We start from the raw sequence: 19,386 nt of genomic DNA on the forward strand, positions 1-19,386 counted from the left end.
TAACATCACTGAATCTGCTGTTAAAAATGAACCATCCATTCATCATATCATCATGCAAAACTAAGAATTAGAATCATTGTAATGTGACGATCAAATATAAGTGCGGGTGGGTGGCGGGCGGATAATTTGAAGCAGCAGACTCGGGTGAAGTTTGAGCTCATCCGCGCATCTCAACACTACACTGACCTGGTCGCCAGTAGCAAACAATAGCGCGCGTTCTGCTGGACAAACTAAGTAATTCTAAGTGAACACCATTCAGAAGCATTTAATCTGCGTTATATGTTCTGTAAAAAAATTTTCATATCGGTGGCATATCAGCAGCATATTCGCCGATACCGATATATCTGCGACAGGCTCATATCGGCCGATAATATCGGCAAAACTATATATCGGTCGGGCTCTAATTTATTATACTATATAATACAATGTATATTAATATTAAAATAGAAAACAGTTATTTTAAATTGTAATAATATTTCAAAATTTTTGTCAGCAAATACAATAAATGCAGTCTTTGTGAGCATAAGCAACTTAAAAAAAAAATCGAATTTATTCCAAACATTTGGTTGTAGTGTGTAAAATGCAATATATTAATAACTGATGTTAATATATTTTCCTTGCAACGCATTGAATGATTCCTGTGGGATTTACATGATTCTCCAGTAGGAAATGACTAAGAATTCTTAAAATGGCTAATAGCAGATTTAGAGGTATATAAAATATTGGCTAATATAGTTAATTATTAACAACTGATATGTATGCATATACACCAAAATGTAACATTTTAAACCGTAAATGAATTTATTTGCACAATAATTCACAAAAAAATGGAAATTGTTATTTATATTGGTGATTTTAGGACTACATGAAGAGCTAACACTTTATAAGCAGATAGTTTATTGGTATTTAATAATATTACCATAGTACCATGACCTGAAAACCTTGGTTAAACCATAGTACTATTACTGTATGTAAGTCATGTGTGCACTGTAATTGTTTTTATAAATCATTTTCCCTTGATTTCTATCAGTAGTAGCCTCATTCATTACTTTTGTGCTCGCCTTTTACATATAGAAGATCTTTCATGTATTTTATACTTTGAAAGGGTATAGCATTTAAGATCCAGGCAGACTTCCCAAACAAACCTCTGCGTTGTAATTATCCGTGTGGTCTCTAATGGTCCGGTATCACTGACAAGATACTATAAAACTCACTCGGCCAACTCGAGGGAAACTCAAAGACCTTCTCGCCCACAAAATTGACTTTTTTTTTTCTCCTGCAGCTGTTTGCAGTGATATGCGGCAACTTTCTGTGACTTGAATTGCATCCTCTCCAAACCCACACTCTGCTGAGTCAGCATTCCCAGGGTTTTGCCTTTAAAGAGCCAGCTCTCTTTTGTCACAAATGTAGTCTCTTCAGTCGAGTTCTTCTTCACTATTTTGGGCCTGCAGTTCGAATAGTTGTCAATGTGTCTTTGATTCTTTACGTAACCATTTTTATTGACAAATAAAATTTTATTAGCATCTTTATGCTGGTTGCAAGTTGCAAACATATATTGATAAACTACAGATTTTTAAAACTAAAGCTAAGTTTTAGTCTAGAAATGTGAAGGCAGCATCATCCCCAGTCATTTTGTCTACACTATAGTTCATGACCTAATGGGTATGAATTTCTCATTGCTAGTTAGTATAATTCAGAGCTTAACTGGTGAACTGACATTGGCTGGCCTCTTAATGGCAGACAACTGTTGATCCATTGGTTAATGATCAACCCGATGACACGACTGCTGGTTTTGGGTGTGTGGATGTGGGGTGTGTTTGGGGGAAGGTCTAGACAATCAGCGGTTGGAGTTCGAACGAGGCCTGGCGTTGTGAAATTGGGCCATTCCATATCCTCTTCCTGCTGCGGTCATGTGACGACAGGTTGCGGAGGAGTGTACGGGTTGTTTGCGCTCATCTTTTAGATTTGCTAGGAAAACTAAATTCTTTTTCTTACTCTCGTGTTTAGACATGATAGATGACCAATGGACTTCCTGTACAAGTTAAAGGTCAGTCATTTATGCTGTTTGCATAGGTTTAAATTAGCTGTAGTATTAAATCTGTTACCTTGACCGTCTTTATCGTTCACAATGAGGTGTGTTACATTATATTCTCTGGCGCTCTGATATCAGCCATTGTTGAGGTATTTTTGCAATATTTTGTGATCAGATCTTGTAAATCAATGCTTGGCAAACAGTTGAAAGGGTTAATTTTGGAAGGCTGAGGACTGGTGGATCTTGCTCGGAGTAAATAGTGAATGTCACAACTGTTTAAATTAATAAAGAACATATCTGAGGTATTTGTAAAACTTTGTAAAAATGTGTATTTTGTTTGCATTAAAAAAAAAAATTATTTAAAAAATTAAAATATAAATATAGTTTTTAGTTATGTTGTTTTTATATTATTTTATACGATTATTCATATTGTTTTATATGATAAAATATGAAAATATTTGTTATTAGTTTTATTTTAATAATATCTACATCTTATATGTATATAAGATGTATATGTATATAATATTAGTATATTTGTGAAGCTGACTACAAACAAACATACAATACGCTGGAATAACATTAATCACATGAAACAAAGAAAGCGTGAAATATTAATGTAGGTACCTACAAAATAAAATTTGAGCCAAATTCAAAGTAACTGCAAAGTTTGTGAACAGCCAAAAGTAATACATTATTAAATTAATACAATTAAGAAAATAAAATAAATTTTAAAAAGCAAAAAATGAGATTTTAAATATTTAAATATGTATTTATTCAGTCAGTAGTATATTAATTGGCATTTCGTTCTTTTTTTTTCATGCCATTAATGTCACAATATTGCTACTTTAACACTAGAACCGCCAGAGGTCGCTGTATATCTAAAAGCGCCAGCGGGTCAATTTTACCCATGCACATGGCAACTGTATTTATATGGCTAAAGAACATATTATTTCACTGTATTATGCCACTGTCTTCACAAAGAAGTGTCTAGAGTCATGAAATGATTGTCTAGTCATCAACTATATTTTTATCCTGTTGTTTTATGTTCAAGACTTTTTAATGCAGGCTACACAAATCCATAACGGTCAGTAGCCTGCACTAAAAAAAAGGTCTGCACTAACAATGGAAATTAGAAGGTAGTAGCCTAAATATTTGGGTGGTTTAATATTATAATACAATGTCATTAATCAATATATTAAGATGCCATGCTATGAATAGCTAAAACAGCCTATAGACAATAATGAGCAATAATAATTCAACACACTGCATAGGATGATGCGATGAAAAATTCAAGCGCACAGCTTCACCTAAATATTTATTAATTTGTTTAGTTATATCATTTATAATTTGAATAAGAGAACAACAGCATTGAACTTTGGATAATCAAAAAAATGGTTTTATTCATTACATCATATAGATCAGATTTGCCATCAGACTCTCCATCACTCATGGCATTTAGTGTTTCTAATTACCTACCTTCCATAAATCGCCTTTTTTTTTTTTTTTCATCTTGACTTTATTTATGAAACTGATAACGGCTAAATCAGTGAGTGAAAGGCGTTGCCTTGTACAAAGTACAAAGTTAAAACATAAGCGGCAAGAAAATGACAGCGTGAACATACATGCATTATATAGGCGGGTAAATTTGACCCGCTGGCGCTTATAGGTATAAATGCCCCGTTTTTTGATCTGGTTTTATCTAAATAGTTTTTAACAACATTGGATTGTAAATTACATAATTTTAGTAAAAGTCAATGACTGGGAGACTTGAATGTTTTATTTTAAATCTGTTATGTACATTTGAAAAACAGCCACGGGTAAAATTTAAGTGTTAAGTGGTTAACTTCTTTTATACAGTATTGCAATTTCTTGCGTGTAGTCAGTTTCACAAATAAATAAATAATATAAAAATATGTATACATCTGTATTTATTTATATTTTAATGTATTTTATAATTATAATTACATTTATTGTTTAATTATTGGAATTCTATTGTTATTCTCTACAATATTCTGCAATTAATTTGAATTCAGTTTGAACACCGTCTAATGTTCAGACTCCATTCCAACTTCATTTTGTCAGTAATTTCATTGGTATATCATTCTTTTCATTTCATTCTTGGCTGTCATTAAAAAGAAATCAAATATTTACATTTGAATATCTCCCACTACTTTATTTCACGATTCAGTATTTGCATACTGATTTTGATTGGTCACTCTTGCATACAGATGCTGAATTTTAATTGGTCTTTTCTTTCAGAATCAGAATGAGCTTTATTGCCAGGTATGTTTACACATACGAGGAATTTGTTTTCGTGACAGAAGCTTCCACAGTGTAACAGAATGACAGTGACGGAACAAAAAATACAGATAATAAAAAATAAAAAAATAATAAAAAATAGAACAAGTAAATAAGGAATAAAAATATATAAATTGACAATTCGCGTGATTTCCCCGTTGATTCTGCGTCGCGATCTGCTCTAAACAGCTGAAAGCCCGGCAGACTCAACGCGCTGTCTGGAATGGCGTCTTTCAAACATCTATTAATCTAAAGTTGTCAACTGTCAGACAACTGCCTATATTTTTTTTCTTTTGAAGTATACGGGTCTTCATAATAATAGTTTATACTCTTTACATTATTAGATATGCTTGTAAAATCATGAGTTGTGTGAGCTCTGTAAGGCTCTCTCTACCCTCAGCTCTCCATAACGTTTCCTCGTGTTGCACGCATCTCTTGCTGAGTCAGTGGGATTTCAGACACCTCACAGATCTGTGCGGCTAATCGCTCGCTGGCCGTACGCTCACACCAAGAGACTTTGCTTTGGCCAGTGGCTCCTCATGTGAACTGACACTAATGCCGCTAGGGAGCTGCTGATATAAGCCACTGCTTGTCCTCAAAGAGTTTGGCTGGTCTGGAGTGGTTGGTTTAATGGTTTATTTTGGGTTCAGTTTGCTGTCTTGTTGGCCTGAGCGCTGTGGGTCATTGAATCATGTCTTATATGTGCATCTATTGCTAGGCGAAGAGCCAAACTTCAGTGTGATTTCATTGTAGACAAAAGTATTTCATGTGGGTTGATATTGACCACAAGCCTTTTGTGGAAAACTTTGATTTGTTACTTTCTGGTAACAAGATTGTGTAGACGACAGGAGCATTTGGCATAATTTCTTGACTTTCTCCCTTCATAACAGTGTTATTTAGTATCATTGAGATACTAGTATTGCTTTTATTAATATTTAGAACTCATTTCTTTTTATATTTTCCATGTTATTTTTAATGTTAAAATGTTAGTTTTTTTTTGGTGTCATTTTAATTAGTTTTTTTTTATGTCTTTATAGATTTATGAATTATTTAATTAAAATAATTTATTTTATTTTTATTATTATTATTTAATTAATTTTTTATTTTATTTTATTTTAGTAGCGATGTTTTTTATGGTTTTAGTTGTAGTTAACTATAATAACCCTGCTTCATAAGTTGAGCCAAAGACTATTTATGGGACTTTCAAGCTTTAATCTTTGTCCTGTGATGTTTCGAAGCACAAATCGCCTTTGTGCATTTGGAAAAAGTCGGTATAATCATTTAAAACCAAATTTAACTGGTTTTCCTTGGAATCCTTGGTTGAGACTGGTCAATCTGTTGTTCCCACATGCCAATAAACGTATTAAAGGCGCCCACGTAAAGTCTCAGAACAAATTAAAGCAGATTTGAAGTCTCAGCGGCACAAGGTAACATAACATGATGGATGTTTTCTGGAGAGTGTCAGTATTTGCCTGTGGAAAATGTTGAAGTGTGGCTGAGAAGATTACAGTATATTGTTCTGAACAATCGAAATCATGCACTTTCTTCCAAATCGTGTTTGTTTTTAATCACTCTGCGGAGAAAGACTAACAGCCCTGCGATGCCACAGGAACACAATGAGTTTGCTTTCACTTTGTTGTTTTTGAGGGCATACAGGAGGAACGACGTTCTCATGAGTTCTTCTGCACAGCTTTGTGAGCACTTACTGATTGTCAACAGCTCTAGCATCATCTAGGCAAGCATGGTAAGCTTTGGTTTAGACCTTAATTAGCATGTGCTGACTCTTATATTCTTGTTAGTTGGTTGGAACAGATCTAAGATGGACAAAAGTATCAGTAATTTGGGAAACTTTTGGGTCATTGCTGTTATCCAGTACCATTTGAACTCTAGTCATCAGCCACCTTTCAGACTAGGGCTACACTATTAATCGAAACAAAACTGAAATTGCGGTTTATTTTAGTGTGATTATGGGATAGTTCGTCCAAAAATGAAAATTCTGTCATTAATTACTCACTCTCATTACGTTCCAAACCTGTAAGACCTTCATTTATTTTCAGAACACAAATGAAGATATTTTTGATGAAAGCCAAGAGCTTTCTTTTTTTTTCTGTCGTGGTGAATGGCGGCAGAGACTGACTGGAAGAGAAGAAATTTTTGTTTTCTTTGCGCACAAATGTTCTCGTAACTTCATAAAATTGAGGTTAAACCACTGATGTCACAGATTATTTTACCGATGTTCTTACTACCTTTCTGGGTCTTGATCGTAGTAGTTCCCTTGCTGTCTATGGAGTGTCAGAAAGCTCTCAGATTTCATCAAAAATCTCTTAATTTGTGTTCTGAAGATGAACGAAGGTCTTACGGGTTTGAAATGACAAAGGTGAGTAATAAATGACAGATTTGTCATTTTTAGGTAAACTATCCTTTTAAACTCCATCTCTCCACATCTGCTTTGAGTATTGGTCGCCTTAACACGCATTTGGGATGCAACATGTGCCACTCATCTTCCTATACTTGTAATGAGAAAAGCGTATCCACAAAAGAGAAGCTGTCATTGGCTCCTTGTGGTTTTCTGTCAAAATTTGTTGGTTGTTGATGGTTTAACGTTTGAAAATTGAGAAATGAAATGTAATTTTAAATGTAAATGTAATTTCTTAAATACTTTATATTTTTTTGCAGTGAGGTATTACAATAGTGTTATTTCTTATTAGTTTTTAGTAATTTTTAGATTTTTATATAATAAAAAATTATTAATGTAACATATATAATCGCATATATATAATAATCACAACATTTTGGCCAAAATGTACTGCCCTACAAGCAAAGCAAACAAAGATTTTTTTCCATCACATTTTAAGGTGTCATTTTAATCAGAAAAATTGCAACTTGATCCCCCTCCCCCCCCCCAGAATTGTGCAGCCCTGAAATTGTGATATTTTCTTTTTCTGCAATGTGAAAAAAGTGAGGAATTTTCTCAAGATGACTTGATTAGCTATATTTGGAATAAATTCTAGATTCTAGAATGATTTGGGCTAATTTTATAGGGGAATGCATAGAAAATTTAAATAACTTGTAATTTGATGCACAGATAATACAAATTATTTTGTAAAAAAAAAAAAAATGTGAGAATTTTATTTTTTTACTTCTTACTCTTGGAGTAAAAAAAATCCCTTGACTTTCTATAGGCCAAGTGCAGCTCTCTATACTATGTTTCAGCATCTGCACAGTTAAAAATCTTGCTCTTGCTTAAAAATCAGCCTCTTGCTGAAATACTGAATTATAAGCTTAATTAACTGCTTAATTAACTTACAGCTTAAAGCAGTAGGCAAATCAAAAAGGCTGCATGACAAATATCAATTTATTTCAATGTAACTCTCAGCTCTATATCAGACTCAGATTATGTCCTACACTAAACTGACAGTGGCAAAATAATTTAGTCCAGTGCGACTGTCTCCTACTATGGTGCTTAATGTGCACCATGTATACACCATATGAAAGCATTATCTGGCACTACTGAATGGCAGAAATTCTGCTTGTGTAATGTAGTATGTGAGGTGGTGTGGTACTGTCTGACGGCAGGAAAGATCTCCTGTGGTAGACTTGCAAGAACAGGTTTAGATGAAGGAATTTAAATGGAAAAGGTTTGTTGTATCTGATAGTTTGGGTTATTTCTTTTTGTATTATGGCTATATTGCTTGTGGGAAAAAATAGATTTAGTGAATTAGCAAAAAAAAATGTTAATTTAGTTGCATGGAATGAAATACAGTAAATGTTTTATTCTGGTTTGTTTGTTTGTGCATTTATTGAGCAAATGCGAGCGCTCCATCGAGGAGTAGCTAATGAGATTGTTTTTGACTTGAGATTATTTGCTCGTGTCATTGCAGTAAGCGCAGCAATGAGCTGTAAAGCCTCCAGTGTTTGCATTTGTTTGACATTATATCATGATTTCCATTTCATTTAGAAAGAGATTAACTACTGTAAAAGCTATGTCGGGAACATTGGGAGCTCTGACAGGGATCATTAAAATCAGTCACTGTCTCGTTTCAAAGGCTGCGCCCTCAGAAAGTCACAATTGTCGGCCGCGTGCGTCATCAAGGATGTCACGTTTCAGAAAAAGTAGCCATTATAAAATGGACTGTTATTGTTTATGAGATGTAAATTATTGTCATTTCTTTCTTATTTTGGAATATAATAGTTACTAATCTGAAATAAGACTACCTCAGTGATGTGTGCGGCTGATGAATGCGACGTTCCAAGGGTGCAGCCTTCAAAATGAGACACAGCAAGTGTGTTGTTCTGTGACTGTAACTAATGCTTTTGACCATGACTCCCTCTAGTGATTGTTTAAGGACGCTGTTAGCAATGGACAGATTTGTCACTTCATAATAGCAGGTGACGTATACACTCTCAGTAACAGTTGGCCACAAGAAATTTATTTTTGTAATTGATTTATTTTATTGATTTATTTTTATTTTTATTTTTTTTGGGGGGAGGGGGGTGGGGGTGTTATGAACTAGGTGTCCTAATCTTGAGTGTTCCCCCTCCAGCCCAAGTCATCATCCACACCTGTCCGAGTGCCACAGAGGGAGGAAGAGGAGGAAGGTGACCTGAATAAAGCGTTAGGTGTTCAGTGCTTCCAGCAGATCCTGAGCCCCACTCCTAGAGTTCCCAGCGAGCAGCACCGCACCTACAATGAGGAAGATTTTGAATGCAAGTTTGCATCCCTTTTATTTTATTTTATTATTTTTTCTTATTTTCTTTTGCATTAAAAAAATGAAAAAATCCATTGTTTTTTTCAGACACCTTTGAAAATGTTGACACACACAAAAACACACATCCATATATATATATACACACACACATAATTTTTATATATGCATATATGCATAGATTATAAGTAGAGCCAGTGTTATTGTAGTATCATTAATACACTTTATTATAGTTTTTGTTTATATTTTAAATTAGATTTTGTTTGTTTTGTTTTCACTTTAATTTTAGTTAGTTTTAATAATTGAATTGTGTTTGTTTTTTTTAAATGCCTATATAGTTTTTTATTAATTTTTTATTATTTTTATTGTTATTTTTATTGTCATTAAATGTTTAGTTATTATAGTACTACAAGTTAAACTAAATGAAAATTAAAAATTTTGCCTTTGGCAGCTAGCTGAAGTAAGTTTTTTATTTATTTTTTTAAATAATTTTTTATTTTATTTTATAGTAGTCAACATTTAAAATGGATCAAAAAAGTCCATCAAACTTGTCCTAAGACAAGAACGCATTTTGGTTTTAGGTTTTAGGACAAATGTTGGCTAGTGTATTTTATTTTGGTTAACAATTATTTTATTTCAAGTAATGACATTTTTTTTATTAAGGTTTTAGTTTAAGTTTAATATAATAACCCTGGGTGTGGAGCCGGCAATAGTACAAAAGTAATATGCAATAGTATTAGCAATTGTACAAATAAAAACATCGTCTTATAGGAGCACATTTCATAAGATGTCAATTTTCAATTTATACCTTCATTACTCAACTTAAAAATATAATTTTCCAATTTTACAACTCTAGATCTCTGATAAATGTTGAAAGCCATAAATATGAAAATGCAGAACTGAAACTCGGCTGTAATCGTCTCCAGATCATCGTCACTCGTCCCATCACATCCACCACCCTCTGTCCAAACTCCCGGGAGACGGCAGGAGGAAGAAGAGTGGGAGGAAGCGGAAACGGAGCAGCAGTAAGGACCACAGAGTCTGTTCCAGCCCCAGCGGTGCTTTGGCCATCGAGGAGGGTGAAGATGAGGAGGAGGAGGAAGATGAAGAAGCTACAGAGAGCCAGAGCGCCACCCCAGTGCCCACAACAGAGAGAAGAGACAGTGTTCAGGTAACCTCATTTACATCCAAAGTTCAACATTTAATTCAATGTTTTAATTGATTGAAATCTTGAAATAAATACAACAACCCTTTTTGAATAGTGCAAACTCAAGTTCTAAGTGCTTGTTTACTGTTACTGAATTACTACCTATGATAGATTTTTCTCATTTATCTCTTGTCCAGTTCTTTGTGTCAGATGACGAGCCTCATGTATCCACACCTGAGACTTCAGAGCCTCTTCCTGCACGAGAAATCCTGATCGTCCCATCGTCTGCTGTGTGTTCAGAGCCTCAGGACAGCACATCCACTGAGTGAGTCCATCTGCTGTGCTGCTTTAGCTTTTGCATATGCAAAAATATCCTGATGGATTATGTCATTGTTTAATTACTTAGAGGCAAAGCTTTGACACAATGAGCTAAACGCTGCACTCCATTCACTTACTCACAGTTCATATTTAGTATAGTTATTGATACTGCAATAAGAGTCATAAGTAACTCATAAGAGTTAATGGAAATCCCATATTAACATATTTTCATTATATGTATGATTTTAGTATATGATAAATATAGTAATAAACCTGGTAACAGACAATGAAATGTCTGTTACGGTTTGATCTTTGGCTGGCCAATCAGCAGAAAGGGGCGTTTAATTCCCGCCCACATGTAGAAATCGAATATTCAAGCTTTTTATTCATTTTTCTATCCCTGTATAGCATTTTTTTGCCCCAATATCTTGAATTTTAGGGCATAACTGCATTTATGGAGTTGCTGTCCTGCATCATATTTGTCAACAGTCAACTGTATAGGTGCATCCCAAATCAAGTACTTATGCACTATTCTATGACGTTTTGTTGTATAAATAGTGTGAGGAGTGCGTTCACACTGAAAATTCCAAAAAGAAAAAGTGCACTTTAAATACCCGGATGATGCACTTAAATAACTGAAAAAATTAAGTGTGGAATGTTGGACACTTCATGCACTCAATTGTCACAGCTTTAATTATGTACCGAAGGGGGAGGGGCTATCAGACTAAGATTATGAATGACAAAATAACCTTATATAATTCATACTATACATGGTTGAGTGCATAAGTACATAGTGTATGAGTGCATAGTGTATAGTTCGTCATTTGGGGACTAAGCTTATGAAATGTAAGATGACGTACAGGTCTGGGGGCGGGGCCAGTACATTAACTGCGTTAAAATATTTTAATCGCGTTATTTTTACATAACTAATTAAGTTAACGCGTTAAACTGACAGCCCTAATTTTAGTGTTAACATTTTAGTTATTTTGTTCTGTGTTTTTGTCATTTGTCAGTTTTTTTAAAATCTGTCTGTATAATTTTTATTAATTTTTATTTCAGTTTTATTTATTTTAGTGTGTCAGGTTAGACCAGGGCTGTCCAAACTCGGTCCTGGAGGGCCAGTGCCCTGCAGAGGTTAGCTCCAACTTGCCTCAACACACCTGACTGGAAGTTTCTAGTATGCCTAGTAAGAGCTTGATTAGCTGGTTCAGGTGTGTTTAATTAGGGTTGGAGCTAAACTCTGCAGGACACCGGCCCTCCAGGACCGGGTTTGGACAGCCCTGGGTTAGACTAAATGAAATAAATCAGAAATGAAATAAAACAAGTTTAAGTTCTTAAATACAAAATATAAAAAAGAATAATAATATATTTTATTTTTATTATAGTTTAAGTTAAGTATAATATCCCTATTATATGCTTTGTGCTTTAGGACTATTAAATAGTTTTAAATATTAAATGTTAAATATTTTTGTTAAATATTTAGGACCATCAAGAAAAATATTTTCATGACAGTTAAAGATATTTTCCTCTAAATTCTCATATATATATATGGTTCTCATTACCATTAAAAAAATCTTCAGGGATAATCTTCTCACAGTTATAAACCTGGAACTATCAGGATTTTCTAATGATTTCCAGCTCATAAAAATGATTATAATATTGAAAAGTCGTGAAAATTTGGTTAGTCATGGGTTAAGTAATGCTCAGCTCTAAAATAATTAATTGGCTAGAAATTGCTCAAGCATGCAATATCTACAAAATGGTATTTATACATTCTGCTAGTGTTTGTTGTACTGCATTTAATTTATGCAAATAAAAAACCAAAAACCAATAAAAAGGTAAATCACGCCATGCACGAGAATATGGCGGTAACATGTTCTCAATTGTCATGAAAAATGCATAATACTGCAATAAAAAACACTAATGGCCATTAAACAGGCTTCATTTTCTTCATCCAGCTTTTGTTTAATTAATTTTGTTGTGAAATGTGACCTGGACATGTTTTTGTGTAACTTTGGTATTTTGGTGGAAACTGTCACCATGGTAACAAAATTTTAAGGGAAGTTCTCAGTATTGCATAGCTTCTTAGTCTTCATTTTGCAGTTTTGTTGCAGTATTTACTCATTTGAAGTGGTAGGTTTCGTAGCTCGACCCGTAAAGCATCCACCTTCAGCTCTCTGTTCTTGGTTTACAGTAAATTGTATCATTAGATGTGCACAGCACACCCTGTTCGTTACCTAGTGCCAGTTATTTCACAGAGCAGCAGGGTATCAGCTTTTCTCCAGACCTTCATCACCACTTTCTACATCACTCACCCGTTACTATTAGCAACCGCACTTTGCTTTTATAAAGCGCTCTCTACCTTTCCTTTCTGCTTTCTCATCTTTTTAAATGCAGGGGTGTCTTTACAAGCATCAGGATTCATTACCAGATCATTTCAGCTGGTTATTTTCTTCTGTTCTTTAGTAAAGTAAAGGGCTTTTGTCCCTACATTAACAATGTTTTTGGTCTAAGAAGATTTCAGAAACATGACTCCGTTTAAATTAAAGGTAAGTGCTCATGAAGATGTTGTTTTTGTTGCAAAATTAACTGCTAAATCAGAGGAATATCTGAAGGGGATATTCAGACTTTAAAATGTTACTCTTCTCTTCTCTTTAGGTTATTTATCTTAATAGCTAATAAATGTCTTTGTTAGCTTTTTATAATAGCAAAACACTAATGTTTCAAAAATAGTTGTTTTTACTCTTTTTGTTAACTTTCCATTAAGTTTGGCTTGTTTATGTTTTTGTGTTAGTGGTTTCATGAAAACTAATCTCAATTTGTCACGTATAGATAAACTAATTAAATGAAATGTTTTATTAAGCTCCTCCATCTAATGAACTTCACTTCATTCAAGACAAGTAATGTAAACAGCATGAAATCGTTTTTACTCCTTGTGTGGACTTTTTTCTATTTTTTTGTGGTTTAATGAACTACTTGACAAGGTGTCCTTTTGTCTGTTGTAGGCCGTCTGAACCTGCTCCTCCGACCCGTAGCACCTCTGAACCCAGCTCTCTGCCCCGTGTGTCGAGTCGCAGCTACGACCTTCAGGAGAGACGTCGCACGGGCAACATGACGGGGACCGAGCAGGCCAAATACCAGCGGATCCCCACCGATGAGTTTGAGGCACAGACCCTGGCCTCGGCCGACCTCGACGGCATTAAAAGTGAGTTTTTAATGCACGTACCCAGTAGGATCCATCTCTACATTATTTGTCTTAGGTTTGGTGGGAAATCTTTAGGTACAGACTACTTTGATTCATTCATTCATGAAACTAGCATGTCTTGGAATAAATTAGTGTGAAAAAATGCTATTATTCCTTAGGTTGTATTTTTGTTCTGCTATAACTTTCAAAGGCTTGCCCACCAACTAATGATATTTTATTGAAAGCCTCTAGATTTGAAATCTCAATAGTTCAGTACATTTTCAAATGAAGCTGCCATCTTTAGTTCTATGGTTAACGTAAACAATGATTTTGTATTTGCATTTATGCAAGTTGTAGATGCTTTTATTTAGAGTCACTTACAAGGCATAATTTTATCAGTTCATGTGCATCTTTTTGACGCTTTTTTAGCATAAGAAGCTAATGCAATGTTCAAAAGTTAGGGGTCAGCAGGATTTTTTGTTTATTAATACTTTTATTTAACAAGGATCATTCAATTATTTAAAAGTGATAGACAATTATGTTACGAAATAGTAAATCTTATAACTTTCTATTCATCAAAGAAGCTTAGAAACAAAATATCAATATGAAGCAGCATAACTGTTTTCAACAGAGTTAATAGAAAATGTTTCTTGAGCAGCAAATCAGCATATTAGAATGATTTCTGAAGGATCATGTGACACTGATGCTGAAAATCCAGCTTTGATCACAGGAATAAATTACATTTTAAATATATATTACAATAGAAAATGGTTATTTTAAATTCTAATAATATTTCACAATTTTACTGTTTTTACTTTTTATACCAAATAAATGCAGCCTCTGTAAGCATAAAAAACTTTTCATAATTTGTTTTTGGTTTTTTTACTTTATAAACAGTGATTTATTTGGGTAGTTCTTGTTTTGATATGTTTCTAACTATTATATTAGTACATAAAGCACAAATCCATGACCTGGTCTTCTGGGATCGCAACATCTAGAAGTCAGAGTTTCCACTAGTTTCATAGTCTCTCAGGTGATTTGTACCAAGCATCCTGCTACACTTCACAGCAAGAGACTTTTGTGGCCCAGCGGGACAAACCTTTATCAGACTTCAGCTGTAAATCAGCGGTTCCTGTAATGTACCCCATCAGCTTTCTCCGTCTTGCTATACAGGCCACTAATTAGTCTGGGAAAAGGCCCATCTGCTGCTATATGCTCTGCAAACAGGACTTACACAGTTTCTGTGGATGTTAGAACGTCAGTTCATAGACAAAAACAGTTAATCAACAAGTTAAACTCTGCTTGACCAGCATGTTTCAGTCGCTGTGAGCTCTCATCTGTCATTGCAAATCACTGTCAGGGTGTGAATGCCTTTTTTTTAAGTTTATATAAGTATGTAAAAGTGAATTTCAACTCGCTCCGTCTAGCAGTGTGAGAAAAGGCTTGGCCTCTCTTCTTGATTGGAGTTTGTTCCTACGCTCAGCCTAGTTAGTCAAAATCCCCCTAAATTCCCTCCCTGACCTTTTTATCCTGAATGTCTTCGGCAACTTGCCCATCCTGTAATTTCACCCTGATGAGCGTTGTGTTATGAACAAAGGCGATGACCTGCCTCTCAACTCTGCCAATGAGATTTTACCTAATGAGTGTGGTCATTTGACTGATTTGAATACTGCAAGTACATGCATCCTGGGAGAAATCCATCTAGAATGAAAATCTGAAATATTTTATAGTACAGCGCAATGTTTTGTAATTTTGAATGTGGTACATAATTAATTAAAGGTTGTATGTAGTATATCAAAAGTTAGGGGTAATAAATATATTTATTTATAAATATATATATATATTACATATGACATATTTAACATATTTGAATGAAAGTAATGCTTTTATTCAGCAAGGATTATGTGAATGTATTAAACTGCTCAAAAATGACAGTAAATATATTTATAATGTTACAAAAGATTTCAATTTTAAATAAATGCTGTTCTTTGCCTTAAAGGGCATAAGAGACGTCTTTTAAAAACACAAAAATCGTACACAACACATTCCTACAGCCTGTTATTTAAATAATATGCATGTTTTTATTGTTTTATTCTTCCAGGTCATCGTTTTGAAGATGTTCCTGGAGTACGTCGACACCTGGTCAGGAAAAGCACAAAAGGACAAGTGGTGCACATCAGCAAAGATCACAAAGAGCCCAGCACACGCAGTCGCAAACTAGACCGGACGCCACATGAGGTCAGACACCTGTTCACAGATGCTAGCTTCTTGGTTTCTCTAGCTTGGTTGCTAGTTGATGTCTGTAGTTTGGTGGAAACTAGTCTATTAAGCCTGTCTGAACTCCCAAGGAAAACTCTGAAAAATATATTTAAATAAAAATGTTAAGCCTGTTAATAAAATGATATGTCTAATATATAAAAATAAAGTAAAATAAATAAGAAAAAATATATGTATAAATATTTATTTAATAATAATAATTATTATTATTATCAACAAAAAAATAACATCTTATATAAAAAAAGCTCTTTAAAAATGAAATCCTTATCCAGTAATCATAAACAACTGGATCACTGAAAAGTCATGGATATTAATTTATCGAATACTACAGGAATCCTCGTGTAATTTGGTCACTAATTAATGGACATAAATGCTTGTTTAAGGTGTAACCGAATGTTCTGTGGGAATGTTTTAGTGCCATTCCCTCTAGCTGGGATATCAGGACGAATTTGTCAGGGTTAGGTTCAGATGTCTTTACAGATGGCTCTACAAAGTCTTGATGGGTTTTCCAGCACATTTAGTCCTTTTCCCAGATTGAGACTCATTCACTGCACCACTTTATTTCAGACAAGCCCGCTGCCCTTCAAAACAAATGAAAGGAGGATTTTAGGGGGCAGGACCTGATTAAAAATTAATGAACTTCTTCCCTTTCACACACCTAGAAATAAAGAAAAGATCAGCTCAGGTAACTGGACACTGCGAGCCTTCCGAGTCAGCCATGTTTTATTAACGCCCTCAGATCCAAACCAGTAAATGAGTGTACTTACGGACCGTTTGACTTCTAAATAACACCAGTGGGTGTTCACATCTCATCAGTCAGTCCTGCTCTAACGGCATGGTCCTTTTAGACTTTTCCAGACGGCTTGCTCAACACCAGAAGGTCAGGAAATGATGTGTTGGTGTACATACACATGTTGGACGCATCAATTGGTGTGTGATATTATGTTTTAGGCAGATCAAACCAATGTTAACTTAAGTTACCTGAAGTGAATAGCAGGCATCTGTTGCTCTTCGGGTGTTGTAATAGCGTTTTCTTCACTCATTTATTGCATGTTCTTTGGCACCAGGTGTTTGTGGAGCTGAATGAGCTGATCATGGATAAAAACCAGGAGATGCAGTGGAGAGAAACGGCTCGCTGGATCAAGTTTGAAGAGGATGTGGAGGAGGAGACGGACCGCTGGGGGAAACCTCACGTCGCCTCGCTGTCGTTCCGCAGTCTGCTGGAGCTGAGAAAAACCATCTCTCATGGTGAGAACCTGGAGAAACCTGCTTAAAAGTCTTAAGTGTTTTGTAGTGAAGAGCAAATGTCAGATTACAGCCCTTAGCAGTAACACTTTATATTTGCGATATCATTTGATAATTAATATTTGCAGTGTTTGAATAATTAATTGCAAAAGCACCATAGTGTCATGCTACGTGCAATGTTTCTAAAACGGTTTTAAACCGCTATTTATATATAATTTTATATATAATATCTATATTAATTGAGGGACTACAAGCAAAAAAAATTACAATTTAAACTTCAGAAAAGTTGAAAAGTGAGCAATAATGTGGATTATGTATACAAAATTATAATTGTATATATAATATCTATATTAATTGAGGGACTACAAGCAAAAAATTTACAATTTAAACTTCAGAAAAGTTGACAAGGGAGCAATAATGTGGATTAGGGATACAAAATTATGTACTATTAAAATAAAAATTATGGACAAAATATGGATTTAAAAAAAAACTTCAGAGAATTGGTGATCACTCACAAAACCTAGAATATAAACATACCCAAATTAATTATTCATGTGATTTTAATCTAAAATCTTAATGTTGAAAAATTAAAACATGCATATTATTTATCAACACCAGGTTTTTAATGTGTTTTGAACAGACTTTACTATATGCAGATTAAGAAATGCTGATGTAATATTTCTGCATTTTCAGTTTTCAATTTAATTTGAAGCTTTAGTCATTTTTTTGTTTTTATTTATTTATTTATTTATTTTTGCTGTTTTTTTTATATATGTCTATGTAGTTGTTTTAATTTCTATTTTAGTTTTAGTTATTTTAATACATCAGTTAAACTAAATGAAAATGAGAAAAGTTGCTCTGGCAACTAGTTGAAATAAAATAGGTTTATATTTTGTATATTTTGTTTATGCTTATTTCAGGTATAGAAATTGTATTGTTTTAGATTTAGTTAACTTGAATAGTTAACTACAACAACCCATATTGTTATTATATTGATTGCATCAATGATAATGAAGATTAAATGGCCTCATGTTTGGTTTCTCTCATTAGGAGCTGTGCTTCTGGATTTGGACCAGAAGACTCTTCCTGGTATTGCCCATCAGGTGGTGGAGCAGATGATCATCTCAGACCAGATCAAAGCTGAGGACAGAGCCAATGTGCTCCGTGCTCTTCTCCTCAAGCACAGGTAGAGCTCGGATTTTTATCCAATGAGCAATATCTAATAAATGGCGCATGAGAATTCTGGTCTGTTTGCATCTGTTTATTCTCATATAATCTATTGGTTTTTATTCTACACCATTCACCATACCGCATACCTGTCCGTATGTAGATCCATACATGAACCGTCGCAGTCTCTCCTAGTGTCTCTTACCCGCTGGCTCCCTTGCTCTCCCTCCCTTAGTCACCCGAGCGATGAGAAAGAGCACAGCTCCTCCTTCCCCAGAAACATCTCAGCAGCCAGCCTGGGCTCCCTGATCAGCCATCACCAGAGCAGCAGCAACCACCTGTCCCCTGTCCCCGAGCCCTCCGTCACGGAGCCACTCATGGGGTCCACAAGGAACAGTCAAGACAGCTCACTTCACATTGACATAGAGAAGAACGAGGTAATTGGTTGGAAGTGTATAAACTGGCTTTTGTTTTAAATGAGAATGGCATGTTTGGCAACCTATTTATATTGTTTTATATTTATTTATTTGTTTACTTTGCCTTTTACAAAAATATGTATAATATACACTACCAGATATTTGGAATAATTATTTTGAATGTTTTTTAAATCCTCTTATTCTCACCAAGGCTGAATTTATGTAATAAAAAAAAGTAATATTGTGAAACATTATTACCTTACTATTATAAAAAGAGAAAAGTTATTTTGAATTGTTATAATGTTTCACAATATTACTATTTATTGTTCAAATAAATGCAGCCTTGGTGAGCAGAAGAGACATTAATTATTTCAAACTTGTGACTGGTAGTGCATCACCTAACAATTTTTGTTTATTTTTTTTGATTAAATTATTTGTAAAAAAAAATTATAAAAGAAAACAATGCATTTTTTCATTTGTAAAGTACAGTAATAAGTATACGTCATGGTGTTTTGCTGATTTTAATTATATTATATTATAATATAATATAATTAATATAATATATTGTGTGTGTTGTTTTTGTTTTTTTTTTTCAT

General features: G+C 34.2%; 1 protein-coding gene across 6 annotated transcripts in view; it reads left to right on the forward strand.

The window, feature by feature from the left end:
- Positions 1-19,386, forward strand: part of LOC107690982 (anion exchange protein 2-like) — a 49,326-nt gene that overhangs the window by 19,916 nt on the left and 10,024 nt on the right. For 4 of the 6 annotated variants that reach the window (XM_016489425.1, XM_016489429.1, XM_016489427.1 and 1 more), the window contains 8 exons: positions 8,875-9,037; positions 9,963-10,207; positions 10,381-10,508; positions 13,507-13,706; positions 15,787-15,923; positions 17,030-17,210; positions 18,258-18,393; positions 18,610-18,811. In XM_016489425.1, coding sequence (XP_016344911.1) covers positions 8,875-9,037; positions 9,963-10,207; positions 10,381-10,508; positions 13,507-13,706; positions 15,787-15,923; positions 17,030-17,210; positions 18,258-18,393; positions 18,610-18,811 — 1,392 coding nt within the window. Of the gene's footprint in view, positions 1-5,986; positions 6,075-8,874; positions 9,038-9,962; positions 10,208-10,380; positions 10,509-13,506; positions 13,707-15,786; positions 15,924-17,029; positions 17,211-18,257; positions 18,394-18,609; positions 18,812-19,386 lie in introns of those variants that run through there. The other 2 variants (XM_016489431.1, XM_016489430.1) reach the window with 2 other exon arrangements.

Source organism: Sinocyclocheilus anshuiensis, unplaced genomic scaffold (assembly GCF_001515605.1).
Source record: "Sinocyclocheilus anshuiensis isolate Anshui unplaced genomic scaffold, SAMN03320099.WGS_v1.1 scaffold102, whole genome shotgun sequence".
Taxonomy (NCBI): Eukaryota; Metazoa; Chordata; class Actinopteri; order Cypriniformes; family Cyprinidae; genus Sinocyclocheilus; species Sinocyclocheilus anshuiensis.